The sequence below is a fragment of the Chionomys nivalis genome, chromosome X, assembly GCF_950005125.1.
Source record: "Chionomys nivalis chromosome X, mChiNiv1.1, whole genome shotgun sequence".
In the NCBI taxonomy this organism is placed as follows: domain Eukaryota; kingdom Metazoa; phylum Chordata; class Mammalia; order Rodentia; family Cricetidae; genus Chionomys; species Chionomys nivalis.
Window position 1 is genome coordinate 2,594,696 of NC_080112.1, and position 24,563 is coordinate 2,619,258.

The 24,563-nt window shown below is 47.4% G+C and overlaps 1 protein-coding gene across 5 annotated transcripts in view; it reads right to left on the minus strand.

The window, feature by feature from the left end:
• Znf185 (zinc finger protein 185 with LIM domain) overlaps positions 1-24,563 on the minus strand; it is a 55,724-nt gene that overhangs the window by 9,782 nt on the left and 21,379 nt on the right. For 3 of the 5 annotated variants that reach the window (XM_057760545.1, XM_057760547.1, XM_057760544.1), the window contains 10 exons: positions 23,851-23,925; positions 23,606-23,695; positions 22,990-23,076; positions 21,595-21,693; positions 20,864-20,950; positions 13,404-13,598; positions 10,486-10,671; positions 8,315-8,419; positions 7,052-7,132; positions 4,973-5,044 (listed from right to left, as the gene is read on the minus strand). In XM_057760545.1, coding sequence (XP_057616528.1) covers positions 4,973-5,044; positions 7,052-7,132; positions 8,315-8,419; positions 10,486-10,671; positions 13,404-13,598; positions 20,864-20,950; positions 21,595-21,693; positions 22,990-23,076; positions 23,606-23,695; positions 23,851-23,925 — 1,077 coding nt within the window. The remainder of the gene's footprint in view (positions 1-4,972; positions 5,045-7,051; positions 7,133-8,314; positions 8,420-10,485; positions 10,672-13,403; positions 13,599-20,863; positions 20,951-21,594; positions 21,694-22,989; positions 23,077-23,605; positions 23,696-23,850; positions 23,926-24,563) is intronic. The other 2 variants (XM_057760549.1, XM_057760548.1) reach the window with 2 other exon arrangements.

Consider the following 24,563-nt stretch of genomic DNA (forward strand, 5'->3'; position numbering starts at 1 on the left):
CCTTTCTCCCAGTTACTATCAAGGCCACCCTATCTCTAGCCTCTTTGTATACTCTGCTCAGAGCTCATCCTAAATTCCCTAGAAGATTCTGACTTCTGGATCAGTTGTATCCTCTTTTCTAAGGTTCCTTTTATTTCTGAGAATCATCTCCAATCCTCCCTTCTTTTCTTTTGTATCTCTAACAGGAACTGCTGAAAGAGGCTCTTTTCTCTGATCCTACAGGCTAAAATTAAGAGTTCTATCTTCCAGAGTTGTAGACCTGATTCCAACAGGAGCCAGGGTGTCATCAGCACTGCCATGACTATTAATGGTTTGCCCTGTGTGGTGGTTTGAATAAATATGGCTCACATAGGCTCACAGGGAGTGACACTATTAGGAAGTATGGCCTTGTAGGAGTAGATATGGCTTTATTGGAGGAAGTGTGTCACTGGAGGTAGGCTTTGAGATTTCAGATGCTCAAGTCAGGTCTGGTACCTCACTCCCTCTTCCTCCTGCCTAGAGATCTGGATGTAAAACTCATAGATCTTTCTCCAGCACCATGTCTGCCTGCATGCTGCCATGTCCCACCATGATGATAATGGACCAAACCTCTAAACTGTAAGCCAGTCCTAATTAAATGGTTTCCTTTATAAGAGTTGCTGTGGCCGGGTGGCGGCGGCACACACCTTTAATCCCAGCACTCGAGAGGCAGAGGCAGGCAGATCTCTGTGAGTTCGAGGCCAGCCTGGTCTACAAGAGCTAGTTCCAGGACAGGCTCCAAAACCACAGAGAAACCCTGTCTCGAAAAAAAAAAAAAAAGAGTTGCTGTGGTCTTGGTGTCTCTTCACAGCAATAAAATCCACCTAAGAAGTTGGTACCATGGATGGGGGTATTGCTGTGATAGACCTGACCATGTTTTGGTTCAGAGGAATTTGGACTTTGGTACTTTGGGTTAGGAAAGCAGTGGGATGCTTTAAGTATGGCACACTGGGCCACACTAGTAGGAACATGGAAAACAATGGTGCTGAGGGTGATTTTAACCATGGGGACCAAACACAAGAGGTTTTAGAAGAGAAGAATATTAGTATGTGGCCTAGAGATGGTTCTTGTGATATTTTGGTGAAGAATGTAGCTGCTTTCTGCCCTAGTCCAAAATATCTGCCTGAGGCTAAAGTGAAGAATTATGTATTAACAGTTTTAGCAGAGGACATTTTAAAACAACCTGGCATTGACTATGTTGTGTTGCTATTAATGACCAGTTTTATGCAGCTCTATAATGAAAATGAGCAAGCTAAGCAAGGAAATATACAAAATGTGCAGTTTATGGAGAAAATGAGCTCCATGAATTGTAAACAGACTAAAGAAAAGCCTGATACTAAGTGGAATAAAGGGAGTGCTGACCTCAGAGGAAGACCCCACCCAGCTAAGCTTCCAACTGTGAAAAGGAATTAAAGGAAAGTTTATGCCAGGTATGGTGGTGCACACCATTAATGCCAGCACTCGGGAGGTAGAGGCTGGAGTATCTCTGAGTTGGAAGCCAGTCTGGATTATAGAGCTGAGTTCCAGGATAGCCAAACTTAAGCAGTGAAGGAAACCATCAAAACAGAAAGCCAGTGAAAATATATTTGAATGAGGGGGCCATATTCCAGCCCCAGCAAGCAGCAGAACTTGGCAGCTTCTGCCACATGGTTCTGGTTTTAGAGTCAAGAACAGAAGAAAGGGGCTATGGAATCGCCCTCTGCAACTAAGGAAAGCTTCTGAGGCCAGGCATGTGTCAGGGGTATCCCTGCATGGAGGTCCAGAGAGGCCATTGCGTGAAGCTGTGAAGGTGAAGCCTGGATTGCCTTGAAGACCCCAAGATGTTGGAGATGCCAGAGCCATGGGATACTTGCCCAGAACTGCTAACAGGGAGTGGAACCAGTCCAAGAGAGAGAAGTGTGTCATAGTCAACAAAGCTGAAAGGAGTTGGAGATCTGAAGAACATTTTGACATCAGACATGCAGAGGCAGAGTTTGGAGTTTGCCCTGATGGTTTTTGTTCTTGCTTTGGTCCAATATTTCCTCACTATGCTCTCTTCCCTATGTTTTGGAATGGTTATATATATGCTATGCCATTATATGTTGGAAGTATGTGATCTGCTTTTTTATTTTGATTTTATAGGGGGTTACAATTAAGAGATTACATGACTATCAAAAGAGGCTTTGAACTTAGGACTTTTAAATATTGTTGAGACTGTGATAGACTATGTGGACTTTTGAAGTTAGATTGAATGCATTTTGCATTATGATAGTGTTACAAGGTTATGGAGGCCAGGCAGTGGAATGTGGTGGTTTGAAAGAAAATGGCCCCTACAGGCCCATACGGAGTGGCACTGTTGGGAGGTGTGGCCTTGTTAGAGTAGCTGTGGCTTGGTTGGAGGAAGTGTGTCACTGGGGTGGGCTTTGAGTTCTCAGATGCTCAAACCAGACTCAAGTGTCTCCCCCTCTTCCTGCTGCCTGTGGATCCAGATGTAGAACTCTCAGCTACCTCTCTAGCACCATGTCTGCCTGCATGCCACCATGCTTCCTGCCAACACGACAACTGTGAACTCTGAACTGTGAGCCACCTCACTAATTGTTTTCCTTTCTAAGAGTTACCGTACTCATGGTGTCTCTTCACAGCAGTAGAAACCCCAAGACACCCTGCCATTTTGCTGTTAGCAGACTCTCTAGACTTAAGAATTGCTTGAGAATCCTCTCCTCAGTGCATCTCTCTCCCTCCCTTGTTCTCTGAGTCTGTGCTTGTGCATGAGCGACCGGGGCTGTCCTTGGAGAGAATTCCTGTTCTTTAACCAAGTCCAGGATTAATCAGGAATGTTAGATTGTGAATTTAATATTGGAACAATGGTGAGCTAGAGCTCCAGGGCATTTGATCTGTCATGCTACCGGAAATGGATATTTCACTTGCTCCTAAATAACTGAAATTTGTTTCTGGCATCTCACCCATCTGCCTCCTGTGCTTTACACATGGTTTGAGTATGTCCCCCAAGGATTCATGTGTTAGAAACTTTGTCCTCAGTGTAGCAATATGGCACGTGGTAAGATTTTAAGAGTTGGGACCTATCTACCCCTCAGGGAAGAGTTCACCTCTGGCCTCGGGAAAGATGGCCCCACCCCTCACTATGGGTATGCACCTCAATTGGGAAGCACACTAGAGCTAAGCCTAAGATCAGGGAGGCAGGTGAGCCAACCCTGAGGGCATGAGAGTGGAAGAGCTGACCCTGCTCCCCCTCATCTGCTATGTGGTAGCATGGGTGAGGAAAAGATGCCCTCCCCACTCTGCCCCGAGCTACCTGTGGCAGACCAAAGAGCTGGCTGGGGTCAAGACAGTAAGAGAACTAGTCCTCCTCTACATCTGCTACAGCACATAGGGGAGCAAGCTCTGCACCCCGTCTGGGCAGCCCACTTGAGCTGACCGTGTTGTTGGGGTCATAGGTGAGCCAGTACTGAGGGCAGGAGAGCAGGAGAGCTGGTCCCACCCCCGTATATTCCCTATAGCATGCACCTTGCCCGAGCAAAACAGTAGAGCTGATCCTGGTGATATAAGGGAGGGGGACTCAAATCTGAGGGCCCGAGTGCAGGAGAAATGGCCCTGCTCCTTGCTGCAAGATGCATTGGCTGAGATAGCCAAGGCAGTGCTGGCGAGCTCATCTGCGTGGTGGTGAGGGAAAGCCAGCGAGCTGACTAACCCAGCTACCACCCAGGTCCAGAAACAGGGCTGAGTTGGCCCACCCCAACATCCACCCCATCTATGAACTATTGAAGCATGTGAAGGGGATGAATCTACAGATTCAGAACAGCAGGATCTCTGTGACACAGGACAAGAAGAGGATATCCAAGAGGAGCCCTAGTGAGAGCCTTACCGGAGGTGTAGCAGAAGCCAAAGGCCTCGAGCCAGAGCAATCACTTGTGGCAATGGACACTGGCTGTATAGACCAAGCAGGCCTCAACTTCACAGAGATTCCCCTGTCTTTGCCTCCTGAATGCCAGTAGTAAAGGCGTTCTCCCATGTCCAGCCTTGGGTATTTTGTTAAGCAGCATGTAACAGACTATGAAGTCATGTGATGAGTGACTTATCAAGTGATTGGTGATTGCTCAGGATTCAGTTATCTGGATTTTTCTTCAAATATGATGGAGGGGACATCTGTAACCTTACCTCTTTACAAGTCTCTGTACCTGTTTGAAGGGGTGAAGGGGAGTACACTGGTAGGGTCTGCTTCATGCCACTTTCTCCCTAGTCTAACTGTGACTTCTGAGTGTAATCCACAGTAAGACAGATCTCATAATAAGTGAGAATATTTGCCAGAGGTGAAATATTCATAACCTGTTAGGAGTCAAGCCCCAGGATTCATTTTTGGCTTTACCAGTAACTCCGTGTAACTGCCCCCCATAACTTGAATAGATTCACTCTCTAATGTAGACTTTTTTCTTTCCTATTCCAAGAATTTAAAAGTAGCCCTTATTGTCCTATGATTGCTGTTATCTGGTATGCTATACTCCTAGTTCAGTTCCATGGCTCCAGGCCACTGTGCACCCAAGAAGACCTTGTGTCTTCTTGAAGACACAACTTTGTTTTCCCTACACAACAATGTCTTGTGTAGTTGTGTTTTCTTTTGGTAGCTGTCAGATGTGCAATTGAATCAAATAAATCATTGGGTTCTATTCTGAAGAGTCTATCCTGCTGTCAAGAGCCTCCTTGGGCTTTCTTTCAGACACTGAAATTTCCTTCCTCGGCAGCCTTTTGTGTCTACGTTTCATCTGGGTTTACAGGCTTCATTTGATGCAGATGTGATGTCCTGACTAGGGTAGGACCACCTTATGCAGTGTTCCACTGTGTGTGATCTGCAAAGAGATCACAAGTTTCAAAGTAGCAGAGAAAAGACCCATGTGAAGCTCTTCCTTAGTGCTCTCTCATTTAGGTAACTGGAAGACCTCTGTAGAGAAAACAGACATACCTCTCGGAGGGTGGAGTGCCTTCATGTGGGGGTTTCTTCTCCAGGTTCAGTGAGTCCTCAATGCTGCTGCTACTGCAGGGAGAGTAACGGAGAAGAGAGCACAACATGAGCCAGTGGGACCCTCAGGTCCTTTGACCAGCAGGAAAAAATGATGAGTTTTTTGTATTTCTTGTACATGGTGTGGGTTTTATATGGGAACTTCCAGGAGCCCAGACTCTGAGGAAATCAGAAACTAAATGTGCTGGCTAGTTTTATGTCAAGGTGACACAAGGTAGAATCATTTGAGAAACAGGAACCTCAGTTGAGAAAATGATCAGGCTGTAGGAATGTCTGGAGGGCATTTTTTCAGTTGGTGATTGACATGGGAGGGCCCAGCCCTTTGTGGGTGGTTCCATCCTGGGCTGGTGGTCTTGGAGAAAGCAGACTGAGCAAGTCATGGGCAGTAAGCCAGTAAGCAGCACAGTCCATGGCCTCTGCATCAGCTCCTGCCTCCAGGTCCCTGCCCTGGTTGAGTCCCTGTCCTGCTTCCTTCAGTGGTGGACTATGATGTGGAAGTGTGAACTAAATAAATCCTTTCCTCCCCAAGTTGCTTTGGTCTTGATGCTTGGTCCCTACAATAACTCTGATAAGGGCAGAAACTGGTACCAGGATAGTGGGTATTGCTGTGACCAACCTGACCATGTTTTGAGGAGGACTGTGGAACCCTGGCTTAGAAAAGCCACTGAGTGTCCAAAGCTTGGTGGGCCATTCTGTGGTAGCGTGGACAATAAGAATGCTGAGAAGGGCGCGGATAATGGAGGCCTGGCTTGGGAAGTTCCCAAGAGAAGTTTGAGAGTGTGTCCTTAATGACTCCTCTAAAGGCTTTTGCATATTCTGAGTTGAGAATCTGTGGTTCTGGTTAGCTGGGCTGATTAGTAAGGAACTAGAAGTACTGAACTGAAACTTTTGTTTTGCTGAGGTACTTGATGCTGACCAGCTGCGGCTGAAGAAATCAGCTCCAAAAAGAGAGCTGCATCACTGAGGTGAAGTCTGGTAGGAAGTGTTTCTTCTGAGTCAGCACACAGAAGCTGTGTTCTAGAAGAGGCCAAGGCTGTAACTCATGCTGGCAGCTGAACTTGGTAGTCTAAGAGTCACCCAGGTGCAGTGGTATGTCATGGAGAACAGCTAAGGCCTGGCACTGTGAGGCAGGGCTGCAGGCCCTGAAGAGAGCCTGGAGAGGCTGTTGGTGAAAGTGCAGCCCAGTTGCAACTAGAGACCCTGGTACTTTTGAAGATTCGAGTACCATGAAATGAGCACCAAGGACAGCAGCAGCTGTAGCATGGAGCCAGCTAGAGCCTTGAGGAGACAAGCCGCGTGTGCTGCAGAGGGTAGCGCTGGAGAAGCGGCCCAAGCACTTTGGAGGACCCCAGAAGATGGTGAGTGGATCCAGATACTGGATACTGAGTTGTTAACAGTTGGAGTTTGGTTTTGCTTTGATTTGATTGTGACTGTGCCCTGGTTCTTCCTTCTTGAAGTAATATATACATTTATTTATTTTATAGGCACCCAAGATTGAGACATTGGATTTTTTAAAAGTTTCAGTTTTAGAAGAGACTGGGTGTTTAAAAAGACTGAATTTTTAAAGACTGGGACTTTTAAATTCTAGGATGTTTTTAATATAATGTAGATATTAACATGTGATCCAGAGGATGGATAAGAAAGGCAAGGTTACGGCTTAATAGGGTTAGGCTTGTGTATTGGGTTGACAAGGGATCAACCGTGCTGGTTAGAGAGGTGGGTGGGTGGTGTCACACTGAAAAGAGGAAGTACCTTCCTGCATGGCATCAGATCAGAAAGCGAGCAGACAAGGGGATCATGAAAGAGCATGGAGGCTAACAATGATTTTCCGTCACCTAACTACACATAAAACCTGCAAACCCATAAATCATGCATTAGGAGGCATCTGCAGTACGCCTTCACTCACTGGATTACCCAGTAGCTACTCTCCACTGAGTCCTGAATGAAGGAATGGGATGCAGGAATGAAGGCAGCATTGGGCCTGGTACAGGCTATGACAAAGCAGCTGATGCTTGTTCTTACCTGCCATAGTGCGAAAACACTGGCTTTCCAGAAGCCACTTCAGTAGCATCCATGTACTCCTTCACGAAGAGAATCCCTTTGCTGTAGAAGGAGCATATCAGAATAGGATGTGTACTAGAAGATTCCAGGGGACTGGGCCTGGCCCAAAGAGGAGGGTCAGTGCCCCTGCCCAGTTTGATGGAAATGCAGAAGCTCACGAGAAGGGTAGAGGGGCTAGTGGGCTCCACAAGCCAGGCTGCAAGGGTAGCCACAGACAGAGATGCCAGGCTGTTGATGCCACTGGACACATGGCCTCAAATCTTAGCCCCTGGGTTCATTTTGTGTATAGTTTGAGAGATGTAAAAGATGGCTCCCTGAACCAATGGTAGCACACCCTCTTCCATGGAAGCTCGAGCCCCCAGCCCTCTCCCAGACTTGGGTGTTGCCGGCCCTCCGCTTTCCTCTACCTCTTCTGTGGCTGAGTCTCCTTCCACATTCCACCTACAATCAGAATGTTGTCAGTGGCTGAGCGACAGATGGCTGGTTCTTTCCACTCAGCACCTTACCTGCAGCATTGACCCGCTACTTCGTATTTCCTTATCAATCATGTTCCGGGGACCTACAAGTCACCTCACTCTCTGCTTTTGGGAAGCCTTCCAAGCTTTGGAAACTAGTTCTGCTTTATCATGGTTCAGTGTAGTCCCATTGTTGACCTGCAATTCCATGCTCCTGACCCCTGGCCTGATATCAGCAGAGAACTGTTTTGGTATCTCAGCACATACCTCTTATTCAGCAGGATACCTAGTCTGGCATCCCTTCTTGTAGACTAAAAGGTGAAAGAGTGGGGGAGGGAGAGAGAGAGAGAGAGAGAGAGAGAGACAGACAGACAGACAGACAGACAGACAGACAGACCTGGCTTCCCGGGCTTTCATGGGTCTTCCCAGGCATGTCCCTCAGGGATACTAGCAAGGCCCTGCAGATGGCAAAGCCTTGCCACCAGCTGCATCTCCTAGTGTCCTATAAGTAGCTTCTTGTTGAGATGCAGAGAAGGAAAGCATGCTACAGGACCATGTCCAATCCTACCAGTACGCTTGGGAAGTATAAGGTTTATACTTGTGCAACTAAGAACTGTATTGTATCTGCCCATTTGCTACTGGGATGCCAGGAGTTGGAGGAGACATCATAGAGAAAGCAACACAGAACAAAAGTGACATCCTTTACTTGCAAGGAGGTTATGGGGAACCTCCATGAATAAGAACATCACAGCTTAGTTGCCCTTCTTACGTAGTTGAGCTGAAGTCCAGCTCACTTGAGGCAGTTGGCATACGCAGCTCTTCAGAAGCGGCAGCAACATTAACAGTGACCGTGAAGCTTGAAGGGCTCTGCAGCCTGGTAGAAATGGAGAAAAGAGTGAGCTTGGCTCTACTTTCTGAGTTAAAAGTGCTTTATGGACTAACCTCAAGTTTGCTACTTCAAGGCCTTTGAAAGCATGCCAGTGTTTGGGTAACAGTAGCACAAATCTTATTATTGCTCTTGAATGTTTCTCAGAGATTAGTGAGTAGAGCCTCTCTCTATGTAGACGAGAAAACCCAGGTAGGATGGGGAGAAACACTGCCTAAATCAAAATGATTCAGAGTGAAACTTCTTTCAATCTCTACTGTGATTTCTGGACTATAACCTAGAACCTTGGCATCAGTAACGTATCCATCAGGCAGCCAGGAGGGAGCAGCCAGGGCAAACAGTATAGTGTGCTAGTTCGTAAACCAGAAAAGACATTTTTTTCTGTAGGATTAACTCCCTCGCCCCACATCAAACTCCCTGGAGAACTGCAGGCCATGGGAAGAGAGTTGGACTCATGCATTAGTGGGAAGGTAGGTCAGATGCACCTCATTCTGCAAGATGCCTGTCACCTTGGCTGCAGCACATGGCCCCGGGCCTGGATGTCAGCACCTAGGTAGCTCTCGAGGCCTTTCTTTGGACAGCCCTTACTGACTCAGCATGCATAGCACAGTGATTAACAGTGCAGGCTCTAGACTCTTGCCACTGTGCATTCGAATTCATGTTAGGACCATTCATACCGAAACAGTAAGGTCCAGGAGTTATGAGAGACCCTGTCTCAAAAAATAAAGTAGAGAGGCTGGGGAGAATAAAATGTGATAAATAAATACACAAAAAATATAGGCAATGTGGCAGTCACCTATGACCCCAACACTGGGGACATGGAAATAGGGGATCCCTGGGGCAAGGTGGTTAGCTATACTAACAGGAATTGGCAAGCTGCAGGTACAACAAGAGACCCTGTCTCAATAAAAAGAATTATCAAAGATAACTGATGCCAATTTAGACCCACATACATGCATCTGACCCACCTTGTATGTGCACATGCAAACACATGCACACACCACACACACACACCACGCATACCCATGCAAAACATTAATAAAGTGGAGAGAGATAAACACACCTGGGCTCATCCTCTGGCCTCCACATACCCATAGATGGGTAAGCATGTCTGCATACACTTAACACACATGCACACACAGACACACACACGCGCACGCACACACACACACACACACATACAAAGGATGCCAGCAGTAAAGAGACAAAATAAAAAGAAATAAAGGAGACTTCCCAGTATCTGCAATGTAAACAGCAAGAGGTCTCCAAAGTTCTTCATCCTTTCCAATGACTCCTCTCCCTAACCTACAAGGCCTGCCTCTGGTCACCTTCCTCTATTCCCATCAGCCACAGGGCCCTTCTTTCAGGCCCTCTTTCCTCTTCTCTCCCAGCTGCTACCGGCCGTCCCTGTTAACAACTTTGCCTGACTCTCTCGGCCCTAGCACAGGTTTTTTCCTAAGCTGATAACAAACAGAAAAACAGTATGCACACCTTGGCGATTAACAGTGCAGGCTCTGGCCTCTGATTGTATCCTAATTCCTGTTAAGACTCTTGGAACTGAGAGACCCGGGAAGCAAAGGTGAGAACAAGACAGTGGGTCAGAATCAAGTCGGAGGGCAGAATAGCCAGGACAGCCAGGAAAAATAGAGAACAGTCATACTAGACTTCGGAAAATAAAGAGGTTTTTTTTTTTGTTTGTTTGTTTTTTGTTTTCCAATGAGAAAAAATATTGTATAAGCACCCTTGGTGTAGCCAGGTCCTGCTTATCTGAGGCCAGGCGTCAGAAAGCTCCCACTCTGACCATCTTGGTGGGGGTGGCAGCCTTTAATTACGGCAATACATTTCAACCACACCAGGTTCTATCTTTCTGAGACTTTACAACCCCATGAATGCAAAACTCCCCCAAGCCCACATTTTCAGGCTTCAGTAGCTGCTGCACTGCAGCCCTGTTCTGACATATGATGCGTGACTCTTCCTCGCTCACTTGGCTTCCTGTTGCTCTCTAACCCCTCAGGCCTGTGCCGTGGGTGCAGGTGGCCAGTGCAGGCTCTTACTTGGTATTATCCAGTTTCATTTGCTGCTCGGGTCCGCTGGGGCTGCTCTGTGGCTCTGGAGTGCTGGGATCTGCAAGTTCTTGACTAGACACAGCTTGGTCCCCTTGGCCACCTTGTAGGACCTCAGGTGTCTCCTGCCAGGCCTCACATATCTTGGGGGTCACATTTTCACAGACCGCCGGAGTGCTGAGAAAGTATATATTATGTATATGTTATGTATACATATGTGTGTGTGTATTAAGCCAAGAGGAGCAGACGCCTGACCTTGCTGAGTCTCTGGGGTCTGGCTATCACTTCCCAAGGGCATTGGGTAACCTATCTCAAGAGTCAAGCAGACACCTAACTCTCAGAAAGCAGGCAGTATCAAAGTGGCAATCAGAGGAAAAGGTTTGGTTTCCATGGCTTCAGTCTTTACTAATCCTTCCATTTATCCAAACATTTACTTCTTGGTACCACACCCAAATCATCTTCATTTCCCCAGGCCCTCCAGTATTTTCCTTCAAATTTCTGGCCTAAATGGCTTCCTGTCTCTCTGATTTTTACCGTTGTGATGGTTAATCTTGACTGCCACTTGATGGGTTTAAAATCATCTAGAAAGCATTCCTCTGGGAGATATATGGGGGGGGGGGTGTTCCTAGAGACATTGACTCAAGGAAGGAAGGTTCTCCTTGAATGGGGGTGGCAGCATGAACCAAATAAAACAGTCAAAAGGAGGAGCAGAGCTGAGCGGCATTCAGCTTGGCTTCCTGAATGCGCGCGCAGTGTGAGCTGCTGTCCCATGCTCTGGTGCCTTCTGACCATACCGGACCGTTTCCCTCAAGCTGGGAGTCCAAATCAATTCTCCTATTGGGAAACTGCTCCTTGCAGGTGGCCACCGCAAGGAGAAAAGCAATTAATGGAACTTTTTTTCCATTTCATGTCCTTGCTTAGGACTTTAGAAGAGAGGACACTCAATTAGTACCTCTGTTTTTCTCATTTCGAGTCAAAAAGAAAATAGAAATGGAGAGAAACACCTACCGATGAAGGTTGGGAGCCTACAAGTTTGGAACCAAAGGGCAGGCTCCCTTTATATCCCTGAACCACATGGATTTTCCCATCAAGCTGATAGCGACAGCTATCCAGACAACTGGGAATTTTGTGGAAAAACAACAGACCTGTTCTCGAACACTCCCTTCACATGTAATCTATAAGCTCACAAATCTCGACACTCTAGACAGAGGTCACATCTTTACTCTACTCCAGCCTACTGGGCTGACCTGTCACCTGGAGCCCCTACAGGCACTTCAAAGTCAGCAAGACCAATGACCTGAACATCGCATCTGCACAGTAACTCCTTGAGTTTCCGCATCCACCCTGTCATCGCAAACAGAAATCTGGGCACTGCCTTTCTAGCACCATTGCTTTTAATTAAAGTCAGCATCACCTGCAGCCTCGCAGCTCACCTGCAGCCTGAGCCGCAACCTCCACATGGGTCTCCTGCCTTGTGTGCTGTGCATCTCCCTGACCTGACACCCCACGCAACTTATCTCCTACATGAAACCAAGTTGGTTGGCCCTCTGGCTCCTTGGGAGCAATTGATTGCCTAGCCCCTCCCAATGCTTCTTGGCAGGCCACCAATTAGTTTTCATTCCTTGTAGTCTCCCCTACCCTTTGCCTCTGGTTTCCTCAACCTGGAATGCCTTCTCCAGCATGTCTATTGGGGGAAATTCTCCTTAGCCTTCAAACCCAGCTCCAACCTCAAGCTTCCTGGAAAGAAATGCCCATCCATCACCAAAGGAAAGGACAACAGGACCAATCACCTTCTCCTGCATCTGTAGGTTGCGCTTTTTAAAGCTTACTTTAAAATTTTCTGTTGTTTCTTCATTGTACCTGGTACTGTGTCACAGAAGGACAATTTTTTTAAAAAAAATTTAAATTTAAAATTTAAAGCATTTTGTATACTGAGCACATTTCGCCGGTTTCCTTTCTATTTCATGCCATTGATTTTGTGTACCTTTTCTTTCTTTTCTTTTTTTTTTTAAAACAATCTAGGAACCATAAAAGAGAGAAAACATGATTATTTATCTTTCTGGGACCGGCTTAATATGATGACCTCCAGTTACACCCCTTTTCCTGCAAGTGATGTAACTTTTTTTATGGCTAAAAAGAATTCCACTGTGCACATGGAAAGCATGTTCTTTATCCACTTCTCTGGAGCTGGAGACCGAGGTTGCCTCAATCCCTTGGCTGTTCTGAATAGTAGGCTCCAGGTTTTATCTCACTGAAGGAAGCCACATGATTTGGCATTAAGTACGAAGTTGTTTTTTTTTTTTTTCTTTTTTGGTTTTTTGAGACAGGGTTTCTCTGTGGTTTTGGAGCCTGTCCTGGAACTAGCTCTTGTAGACCAGACTGGTCTCGAACTCACAGAGATCCACCTGCCTCTGCCTCCCAAGTGCTGGGATTAAAGGCGTGCGCCACCACCGCCCGGCTAAGTACGAAGTTGTTTAATCAAGGTCCTTGCTCAACTGTACCTTCTCCTGTCTCCCTAGTTCCAAGAGTCTTAACTCTTCTCAGTATCTCTGTCTTCTCTGAGGAATCCTTTGCTTTGCTCCTCATGACTGCCTAACACTTTTGTTTGCACCCTAGAAATCACCAAGCAGCACAAGGACTCTGCATGTAATGGTTTGCGCGCATGCCCAGAGATGTGTGGGCTGGCAGGCGAAGAGCATTCTTGAGAGCCTGGCCTTGCAGTGATCACAGCCCCATCCCAGCTTCCTAATCCCAGGAAGTTGTCAGTGCTGCCTGAGAAAAGAAGCCAGGCAGTGGCTGGGCCAGTGTGTCACACAATGGGCTGGACTGAGAGAAGCAGTTCCCTCCTACCACGTGGCCATCACACTCACCTTGGCCACAGGCATCAGAAGGCCAGGGTAAGATCTTACCTGCTGGTACGGGCCTCAGATGGGACGAGCTGACCGAGTGCACTAGAGTTGTTCCCCAGCTCCGGGGTGCTGGGATCTGCAGGCTGTTGAGGGGCCACATCTGGGTCTCCCTGGCCGCCTTCTGTAGTACCATATGTCTCCTGACAGGCCTGGATGGTCATGGGAGCCATGTTCATCTCCCCATCAGCTGAGGGGCTGAGAAAGAACAAGTATCATAGAGAGAGAGTCCCAGGGGACTGTTCCACCGCACTCTACTGGCATCTCCCATGGCCATAGGATGGGATACTCTCATCTAAAGAGAGGAGCCAGGTACTGCTGCTCCCTTGTCACTAAAAGGGATTGCCCCATGTGTCACAAACACAGTAATGTTATCCCTGAAGCACCCGCTCTGCACACTACATGGCAGGGGCCACAGGAAAGGCAGCAGATGCCCTTAGATGATGTTCCCCCTCCTCCCACCCTCCCTTGTCTCCAAGCACTGAGACTGGGTCCCTGGTACCCCAGCATTCCCTCCTGAGTCTCTCCTAATTCCACCCTCCCACAAGAGAAAAACATGACCACTATCCCTGGAATGCATCTGTGCACATCAAGCCCATAGCAGGCAGGGCTCTAAGCTGCTATAACAAAAAGAATGAGTGGTAGCCATGATTTTCAGCCTCTGGTGAGGAGAAGCTAAAACCCCTCTGCAGCGAAAAGAAAGCAACTGTCATGCCCAGCTCTATCGGGAAGAAGCAGTAGTAGAAACATAGGTTGTCCTGGCCAAATCAGCCAACAGAACAAAGACTCTCCAACGCTAAGCCACTGCAACTTCAGGAGCTGTAAACTTTATAGGTCATGAAAAAGAGCAAGCAGCCAGACACGCCCAGGAGGCCCTTCTGTGCAATATAGCATCCGGGAGGGGGTGTCTTAGTTTCCTGCTGAGCTGCTTGCAAGTCTGTTGGGCCGAGAGAAAATAGCAGCAAAGGAGGCCTTTGAAAGCCTTTGAAGCCAGCACAGAATCTGGTGGCTTAAGGCAGCCACTGCCAACTCCTGACCTAGCTACACTCTGCATGGAAGACAGCGTCACTCTCTACATATGCCTGCTTCCACAGTGTAACTCACTGCTTGGCAACACTTGCTAGCAGTGAGACCCTCTCATGTAGGATGCAAACTATAAACAACTCAGGCTAGAAGGAAAAAGGCAAGGCAGTGTGTTATTAAATGACCAAATAAATGGATAAAATAAACTGGCAGTGGGAAAGTGAGGCGAGCTCTCTGGAGTATCCTCGGATAGTTTCTCTACAACTACTTCATTTAGCTTGACGGCTTTATAAAATGAGTATTTGATAGTATTTGTGACCCCCCCAAATGTCCTGTGTGCTTTACATATGTAAACCCATTTAACTCTTTAAAGTCTATATAGTAGGAGCTATTTCCGTTATTGTTCCTGTAAGAGCTGAGCAGCACGCCCAAAAGTCCCAGAGAGTTAAATCAAAGCTTCAGAATCCAAGTTCTCAGCCCTCTATGCACAATCAAATGAACACTGGGCAAAATCCCTCTAGCCTCTGACAGTTAAATTAACTCTATGACCTGGGCAAAGTTTTGCCCCGTGGCTGGTCCTGACCTCATGCTCCTCAATCAGTTTGTTTATCAAATATACAGGGAACTGTGAAATTACACAGTAGAGTCCCTGTCCAGGAGAGAGAGGTCAGTCATGAATGACCTTGAGGTCCAGCCGGTACTGTAGTAACCCCTGCAAACAGCCCAGGTGAGGCCATCCACAAATTGGCCACTGTAGCCAACCGCACCCCTCCCCCTGCCACGCAGAGATCTGTGTGTGTGGGGGATGGGATGGGCAATGGACAACCAGGATCATTTGTGATCCTCCAGCGCCATCTTGTGGCTGGCGCAGGAACTGCCGCAGGAGAAATCCTGTAGACGCTAGTCTCCGGAGCAGCCATTTCGCCTTTCCTGCTGTCTCATTCCCCAGCTAGCTCGCGGCTGCAGGAAATGGCTGCGCGAGTAGGCGAATTCACACCCAAGCTCTGGCCTAAACACCGACGCCCAGCGCATCAAGCGCATGCGCATAGCCGCAGGCAGAGCACCAAATTGTAGACCTGCGCAGTTGAAGGATGCGACAGTCTAATTAGAATAGGAACAGGCGCACACGTTCTGTACCCGCGGTGCATGTTCGTGGCAGTCTGATTGTACCTATGGTTCACTTTGACATTTTCAGTGTGTGTCCCCGAAGAGATGGTAATAGAGGAAGGCTTGTCAACCTTAATACAATGAACATTGTAGACTGGATAAAGCTAGTGTGTGTGTGCTGAAAAGAATCAGGCACCATTTTCACTTGTTTAGCAGCGCCCAGATTTCTATCCTTTAGAACCCACTCTTGGCTGTGACATCCAAAAATAACTCGGCTTATTATGAGACCACGCAGGAAGGTAGGGGGTAGGCAGAGCAAACCTCTGATTAAAAATTGCTATCCTAGTAATTAAAGGCATGGTGGTGCATGCCTTTAATCCCAGCACTTGGGAGGCAGAGGCAGGCGGATCTTTGTGAGTTCGAGGCCAGCCTGGTCTACAGCGCAAGTTCCAGGACAGGCTCCATAGGTAGAGAAAAACCCTGTCTCAAAAAACCAAAACCAAACAAAAGAACTGTTACCCTTAGATTGGTTCTCAGTGTATACTGGAGAAGAGAGGAAATTGGTGAGCTTAAGAAAAATACTGGAGACATACACTCAGAAAATTAAACAAAAATCTCAGAGAGTGTTTTGTTATTAACACTTTCCCAGGCGAGGGGCTGGAAGAGCAAGTAAGAGCACTGTCTGCTCTTCTTCAATTGCCAGCACCCACATGCAGTTCAAATCATCTGTCTCTGGGGACCCACTGCCTTCTTCTAACGTCCACTGATACTGCATGCAGGTGGTGTGCAAACATGCATGCAGGCAAAACACCCATACACAAAAAAAAATTTAAATTTTTAAATGGAAAAACCCTAAGAGATTCTTAAGCACAGCCAGAGTTAGGAGCTTTTGCATTGATTTTTCAAACTGGTAAAGAGCAAAGAAATGTACCGCTTGGAACCGAACTCTACAATTGGTTTTGGATAAGTCACAACCTTTCTGTTTGCTTCCCCATTTCCCCATCTCACAGTTATCAGAACAACTTACAGCATATAAAGACAACATATTGTGACTGTCATCAGCTAATATTTTCAGTGAGTGCTATTGTCAGTGCAATCTAAGAGAAGCAACATTATATGACAAGGCTTGTGACTTCAGGGGACATTGTCCACACCACTTTAGAGTAAAAAGATAACTGTAGTGTACTGTGAAAATCTAAACACCCATTCACCTTTAAGTCCATAAGCCACAGTAGTCTCTTTGGATTAAAACCTGATTGGTAAAGTCTTGTTATTAAACGAAACAAGGCCCTGTTCTCATTAGTCACCAGCTACTCTATGCTTTGGAACATGCTAGGCACATTTCCGTCACAGTTCTGTAGCTTCAGCTGTCCCCTTCTTTCTAGGCTTGATTCTCTTTGTGCTCTGGAGCTACTGCCACCACCCCCACAATCCCTTTAGCAAGCATCTCTAGTTATCTTCAGAGCACTGTTCTTCCAGAAGACATGGGGAGGGACCTGGGTTTCAAGCCTTTGCTTTTCATACAAACTAGGCATAAATCTGAAAGGTTCCATGGAAACAGAATAAAAGGCTGTGGCAGGAGAATGGATCATGGAGAAAGAGGCATCGAGATTAGCATAGCAAAGAAAGCACTGTGAGAAGACGGGACCTCTCCACACATATATCGCAGGCTGCATGTAATAGGATGAGTGAGAAAAATTTCATGATTCAAATGTGTGAGTGTGTGGGCCTATGTAAATGACCCATAAAGGATCAAGATTCTCCTTGTCCAAGGCTTTTGGGCTTCAGAACATTTCTAGATCTGATCCACTTTCATTCTCTTTTCTCTATATGTGCACACACAGACATATATACACAGATGTGTGTGTGCGTGTGTGTGCATGTGTGTGTTTGCATGTGTACCTGCACATCTGGAGGTTAGAGGACCACCCCAGGTGTTACTCCTTAGTTACAGCATCACCTCCTTTGAGACAGGGTCTCTCACTGGCCTGGAGCCCACCAATTAGGCAAGACCAGCAAGACCCAGAGAGTCTCCTGTCTGCACTTCCCCGATGCTGGGATGCCAAGTGTTTTGTGTGAGTTCTGGAGGTGGAATACAGGTCTTAGTGCTTACAGTATAAGCACCTTGCTAGCTGAACAATCCCCTCAGCTCCCTACTTCTCTTCTCTTTCTTAATAAACTGTGTCTACTTCTACTTCTATCTCCCTGGTTCTATTCTCATTGCTCGAGAGGCTGTCGGTTTCCACTCTCCACTAAGCTATCCCAAAGACCCCTCCTCTGTCACACTGATTTGTTAGTCAATGAGAGCTCATTGAAAGCAGAAGCACATCTTCATTGTCTGTGGCCCACGTGCCACACCAACAACGGAAGGAAAGTGACCTCACTGGACTAGAGAGTGCTTCATTGCAAGCAATGGTATGTAACGGAAGGCTTCCTGGCACAGACAGGCCAAAAAGTTCCAGCTGGATCTTCTGTTTCTTCCTATATTTCAGACCAGCTCACAGACATAGTTGGCTTCATCTTCCTAGCCAAAGCCTGATAGCTACCCAAGCCTCTGGGTTTCTAGCACTGCCTGCTAATGCCTTACCCCTTGGTGTCTGCTGCACTGTTGCTCTTCTTGTCATTCAGAAAAGAAATTATCATGGCGCCAGACCTGAGGGAAGAAAGCACAAAAGTCTGCTAAGGCTCAGAATGAGGAGACTGGGCCCATGGCTTCCCCTTTTCCAGGTGCCTTCTCAGGGGCAAGGGAAGGACTGAGTTTGTCAGTAAAGACTGTGCTGTCTTTGATTCCGCCGGTCACTGCCCTTCCTAGTGCTGCCTGCCTGTCTCTCCCTGAGATTTCTTTCCCACAATCCAGCTGGTTGGGGCAGACTACAGTCTATATAGGAGGGGTTCACCGAGAGTGGCTGCTCAGCCCCCTTTTCCACAAATCTCCACCACTACCCCAAGTGGGTTCATGTAGGTTGGTGCTGAAATTTCTGGGCCAACAAACTCATCATATGTCCCTCTTGTAGTGCTTTCAATGTTGGGGACGCAGTTCTGGGTCAGCCCCCTAGCAGGCTTTTGGTTCAGCTATGACTATTTGATGGGGCAAAGGTCTGAAGATGAGGGGATCCTTGGCTACTGGAACTGAGAAAGCTGGGAGGACTCTGTGTTACAGCAGGGTCAGTTCCTGGGGTGCTGGCTGCACAGTCACTGGGACCTAGAAAAGGAGTGAAGCCAGCAGCTGAGTTCAGCCTGTGGAAGAGGAGCAAAGTTAGTCTGAGGTCACAACTCTATGGCCCTAGCAGATGCTGGGCAATGAAGAGCTGCTCACGTAGATGCTTGGGGGAGTAAGACTCACTTTCATCCCCAAACAGCCCGTTATCTGGGGTAGCGTAGTGTAGACTCAAACCATAGTTTTGATGTCTCTAAGCTCTGGGATCTTGTTTGGTCATCAGTTTTGTCAGTTAATAAATTATGAATGATAATCATATCTGTCTCATGAGCATTCTCAGTTCATAGCCAGCTACTTCAAATAACATTTGGGTTATAGCGTCTGCTAACATGTTCTCCACTCCTGCTGAGCCCTATCTATGGTCACCGTTAAAAGCATCTGTACAATCCATCTGTATCTGCCCAGTGGATCTGGTATAGCACTCTCTTACCTAGGCTTCCCAGACCTAGGCCCCATCTTCTTCCCTGGCAGACTGATGCTCACAGTGCACCCATCACTTACATAAGCCCCTGCCTTCCGTATGAACAGAGCCCTTTATGTTGGCTCCTAAGCCTGCTTATGTTAGTTGTGCAATTATAAGAACCAAGTTCGACTAATGAGTAATCTCATACAAATGACTGGGAAAGGAGGGTAGTGCTTTCCAGGAGGGCAACTTACAGTCTGGAAAGATTGTAAACCATTTTCTTAAAAACAAGCAAACAAAAAACAATTGGGTGGGAGGGATGGCTTAGATGATGATGAAGAGTTTGTCTTATAAGCCCAAGACCTGGCTTCAATTCAATGCCCAGGACTCATATGCAAAACAAAAAGCCAGATGTAGAGGTGTGCATTTGTGAGCCCAGCACAGTGGAGGAAGAAACAGTCAGACCCCCGGGGCTTGCTAATTGGTAAGGCCCAGGTCCTGGTATGAGGCCCTATCTCAAATCACAAGGTGTATGGCGCCTAAGAAACAACGCCAGAGGTTGATCTCTGGCCTGAACACACATGCACACACATAAGCATCCACATGAACACACATACACTTGTACACACAAAGTCAAAACTAGTATAAAACGACTGTGACAGACTACACTAAGCATCCTACAAATCTAGAAGATTCTTCATACTATTTTGCAAATGACTTTGAGGTTTTGTTTCACTCTAAGAAAATGGATTTGTTTTATGAGGGGTCTGGACTTAATTTCAAGGAAGAGGGGGACCACTGGGAAGTTGAAAGTGGGGATAAATGTATCCTGGTTCATTTTGGGAAGATTTTCTAACACCTGCACAGACAGCAGAATGAACCAAGTCCGTGGCCCAATGGCCTTTCCTAGACCTGCTCAGAAGCAGATTTTAGAGGTGGTGCCTACTATGTCTGGTTCCAGGCACCCACTGCACCTAGTTAAGTTAGTGAGAAATCGCGTTGGGGAAGTAGCCAGAAGAGCATCCTCCCAGGATCCTCCTGGGTAGACTTCAGGAGGGCATGGTGTTGGGCCGGCCCTCCAGCAGTTTCAGCTCTCTACAGACCAACCATACTGTTGTTAGCACAGTTTGAAACTGCACTATTACTTTGCCAACATCTGTATAACTAGCCTTTGTCTCCGGGGATGACTCCTCAAATCACCCGCTAACAGTGGCTCCTGACTCAGCCAGGGCTTCTTTCACTTGTCTACTTCTTTCAATGACTCTCAGAACATTTGATCAGGGAAGAGTGTGAGGCAAGCAAGAGATGGAGGGGCTTCTTCCTCTTCTGGAAAGGAAGAAAGAGACAAAGGGACCCTAGATTTGTCTTCAGAGCTCAGCCATGAAGGAAGAAGGCACTGATTCTTCTATTTTTATGTCATTTGTTAGTTTGTTTCTTTTAGCTTCCACCCAAGGCCAGTCCTTGCTGAGGGCTCGGCCTTTAGCTGGGAGTTAGTGGCTTGCAATTGCTCTGGAGGAATCCAAGAGTCAGTGTTGGAGGTGTGGCAGTGGCTAGACTGAAATGGAAGTAAATCCAAGAAGCAGAAAATCCAAGAGCAAAGGACGGGGGAGTACCGGAGAGAGGAGTCCCGATCCCAGCAGTGCAAGCAGTTTGGCTGCTTGAACCTGGTCTGTCACAGCGATCTGTGAGAACTGTCTCCCACTAGAATCTCACCCTTTTTGCTCTGCACCAGCCAAACCTTCTGGTGGGGATTCTGGGGCTTCTGGTTCCTTGCTGCCACCATCCAACTGTGCAGCTGATCTGATATTGGAAGAGAAGCATTTGTTGACTTTGATCAGGCGCAACCTTGTGTAATTTCGATGTCTTGAGCGTATGTCTCATGACTTGGGAACAGGAGTTTTTGCTTAGCTCCCTAAACTGCACTATCAGAGTCAACCCAAGCCTAAGTGGACTCTTTCAGCAAGTATTTCTGTTTCACTCAAATATAATGGGCAAGGAACATGAACAGAAACCAAATGAGCTAGAAACTCAGGGGGAGGTAGCCACATTAGTGTCCAATGCTCACCAGAGCAAGAGAGGGCAGACAGAAAAACTTCCCTTCCTCATCCATCTAAGGCCCCCTTCCCTCATTCTCAGGGTTCAGTCCACACTAGGGGTCTAGAGCTCCCAAATGAAAAGCGGGGGAGGGGGGGAATTGTGAGAGGGAGAGACTGGTCTGGGGTTGATGCTCCTCTGCAATTTGATATTTGGGGAAATACTACAGTTTTGCTCTCTCTAGGCCCTCCCTCTCCTCCCCTCCACTTTCCCCTCTGCAGACAGGTAGCAATAGTATAGTGCTGATCTTTAGTAGCTGCTGACTTTGGATCCAGGCCCATGGAAGCCCTTTGGTTGCATGCACATGGGCTTTGTATTCTGGGGAAGGTCTATTCGCTGCAGTGAGTTACCTTTCCAAATCTGTGTTGCAATTCTTAAACTTAGCCTCACAAGCTGAATCTCTGTTGAAGTCTTCAGAGTGTGATGCTTTATTGGTTTTGTGGGAAGGCCTGCAGAGGAAAGAAATGACTTAACTACTCCTCAACCACCCACACTCTGATGCTTACCTCATCCTTAGATGTTGCTTATCTCTTAGGTGCTGAAAATTTGCTAATGATGGGCTGGCCAACTCACAAATCCTCATTACTCCTCACTGGTATCGACTAGGGGCCAGACTATTCTTCCAACTTTCCACATGTTAATTCTCCACATCAGTTTCAAGACATGGGTACTATTGCCATCCATGCGCATTTTCCAGATGAGCCGCTTGATGCTCAGAAGGCCTGAGCGGTGTGCTCCAAGTTCCACAAGTAACAAGAAGAACTGGAGCCCAAGCATCTGCCCTCAACTTTCTAATCCTAATTCCTCATCAGGGAGCCGTGTTATCAAGTCCAGGAGTCAGTCTTAGCAATACTCTGGGTCACCCACCAGTGGGTCTCTCCCTCAGACTTCCAATCTCTGTTCTCTCAGCCCTGTGATACCCTCTGTTTCCCTGGTTCCATATTTCTGGTATCCTTTTATCTTCTCCACCTTATCTGCCCTTTACCAATTCATGTTCCAGTGTTCTTTCCTGTCCACATATTCCACCACCTGCTACTCACACTCCTTTCCTGCCATCATCTAATGACCTCCAAATGTCCTCAGGCAGGAACAGAAAGAAAGGTGATTGATGATGGAGTGCTGGGTAATACTGTCATCCATGCCTGGTTTCCAGAGGTTCCACCTGATGCTCAGGAGACCAGAGAGCTGTGCTCCCTCGTCTGGGATCATGCTGGCCTGTATCCTGGCTGCCCACCCCACTGCTTCTCCCAGGAAAAGAACTTGGACCTTTGTGCTCCTCATCTTAAGCACAGGGTACTGTGGCATTATAAGCCATGGAGGCAGACCCAAGAACCCCACCCCAATGCCTTCTCTTATAAACAAGACAATTAGAACCTTGGTTTTAATAAAGGGCTACACAGACCCAGTGTCTCCACCTAGTTCGGCTGGTCAGTCCTGTCACTTTCTGAGGGCATTGGAGGACATGCTATGGTCAGCACTGTAGTTGATCTTGTCAGAATCAGTAGTTCTGTCCCAGGGAGTTCCAGTTACCACTGGGTCTCAGGGCCAGGCCTTTGGCCCGACAAAAACCAAATACTCATTACATAATTATTGTTGAATAAAATATGGAGAGACTGGTAGAGAATGCAGGTTGGCCACACCTTCTAACAACTAGTTATCCCCACAGTGCTAGACTGAGCCTCCTGCCTCCTAGTCATCTTGAGAAAGGTGCAAAGAGAGGCAGGACAGCAATGGGGCCTCAATACCTCAGGGCTTCCAGGTTTGGGGCCACCAGGCGGAGTCCTGCGCTGGGGGTTGTGATCTGCAAACGGACGATCTCCTCAGTTTTCAAACTGCGGGCCAAAGGAGAGACTGGAGAATTTCTGGGAGAGAAGCTTCCTCTTTCCCTCTGTGTCAACACCCAAGAGCATTCTCTGTCTGGTGCTTTGCTGCAGTGTGATACCCAGACCCATCTTCCCCACCTCTTTGCCCTCATCTGTTCTTTGTTTGAGTCTTCTTGGCACTGTAACTAAGTTCAAGTCACTGACTGTAGGCGGGTGAAAGGGTACCGCCAGTCTCCTACTTGGAGTTGACTCTAGGCCACTCTTAGAAAGTACAGGGGCTTCTAGATGGGCATTTGAGCAGATGTGTCTGCTAAGAGGAAGCTGTGAGATGGGCTTGAAGTAGAGACGAGGGTTTGACATTTTAGAAAGGCCACCAGGGCATGGGAGGCAGCAACCTGAAAGTGAGACAGGCAGAACTTAGATGACCTGGCACTGTCACCGCACCACTAGACCTTCCTAGGTTACCAAACACAGCCAGTCAGACCAGTGGGAAACCATGTTACCAGCTCATAGTTCAGAGACAGTTTTTGAAACCCACCTGGGTTCCTGGCTTCCAGAGGGGCTGGGAACACTTGGTATGCACCCAAGTAGAATTGCTTGAGACACGTGGGCTCTTCCTCCATTTACACTGGCAAAGAAGGCAGATGTGAGAAGTGCTGGAGACAACAGGCCTGCCCCCTAGGTGGGGTAAACTTGGCCAAGTTAGAGAAGTACCAGGAGCAAGCATAAGAACGGGATGCCACTGCAGTGGCCCGTCTCTCACAGCTAAGGAGTGACTGTTACCTGCCAGAAACAGATCGTGCTAGAGCAGGGGGCTCCTGTTTTTTCTCGGGAGGCACATCCTCATCCACATCAAACCTGTGGGCAAGAAAAGTGGCCCCTGTGGTTTTACCTTGGTGCTTTTACCGGTGTCTTGGCCACTCCAGCTCAGGGGGAGTGGGCAGGACATTACCATTTGGCTAGTCCCTGAATCCCAGGGAACTTCATTTGGAAATAGGTTCTTAGGAGATGTAAAAAGGCTAAGATGAGGTCCTGCTAAATTAGGAGAGGCCCTGAATCCAATGGCAATGTCCTTCTGAGACTAAGGAAATCTGGACACAGACACAGAGTCGATGTGAATGAAGAAGACATTAGCTTGGTGAGGCAAATATGATTTGTCCCAATCCTTCCAACACCCCAATTTCAGAGTTCTGACCTCCACTTCTGGGGTTTTAAAGCATTCTACTCCATTATTGAGAGCTAAGAAGCACACACTATTCTCCGGTACTTTGTGCTGCCGCTCCCTCACCCTACAGCGCTCCCTGCTTTCTTGTCAGCAACTGTCACTCAACAGCACCCTATTTCCACTCTGCTTTTTGCTCTGCCTAGGTATTGGCCTGAACACTTAGAATGCTGGGTCCTCACTGACTTTCCACCTACAGCTTATTATGGATGCCACCTTATCTGGAAGGCCTTTGATGTCCACTCAACTAAAGGTCCCAGTCCCTTAGATTCAC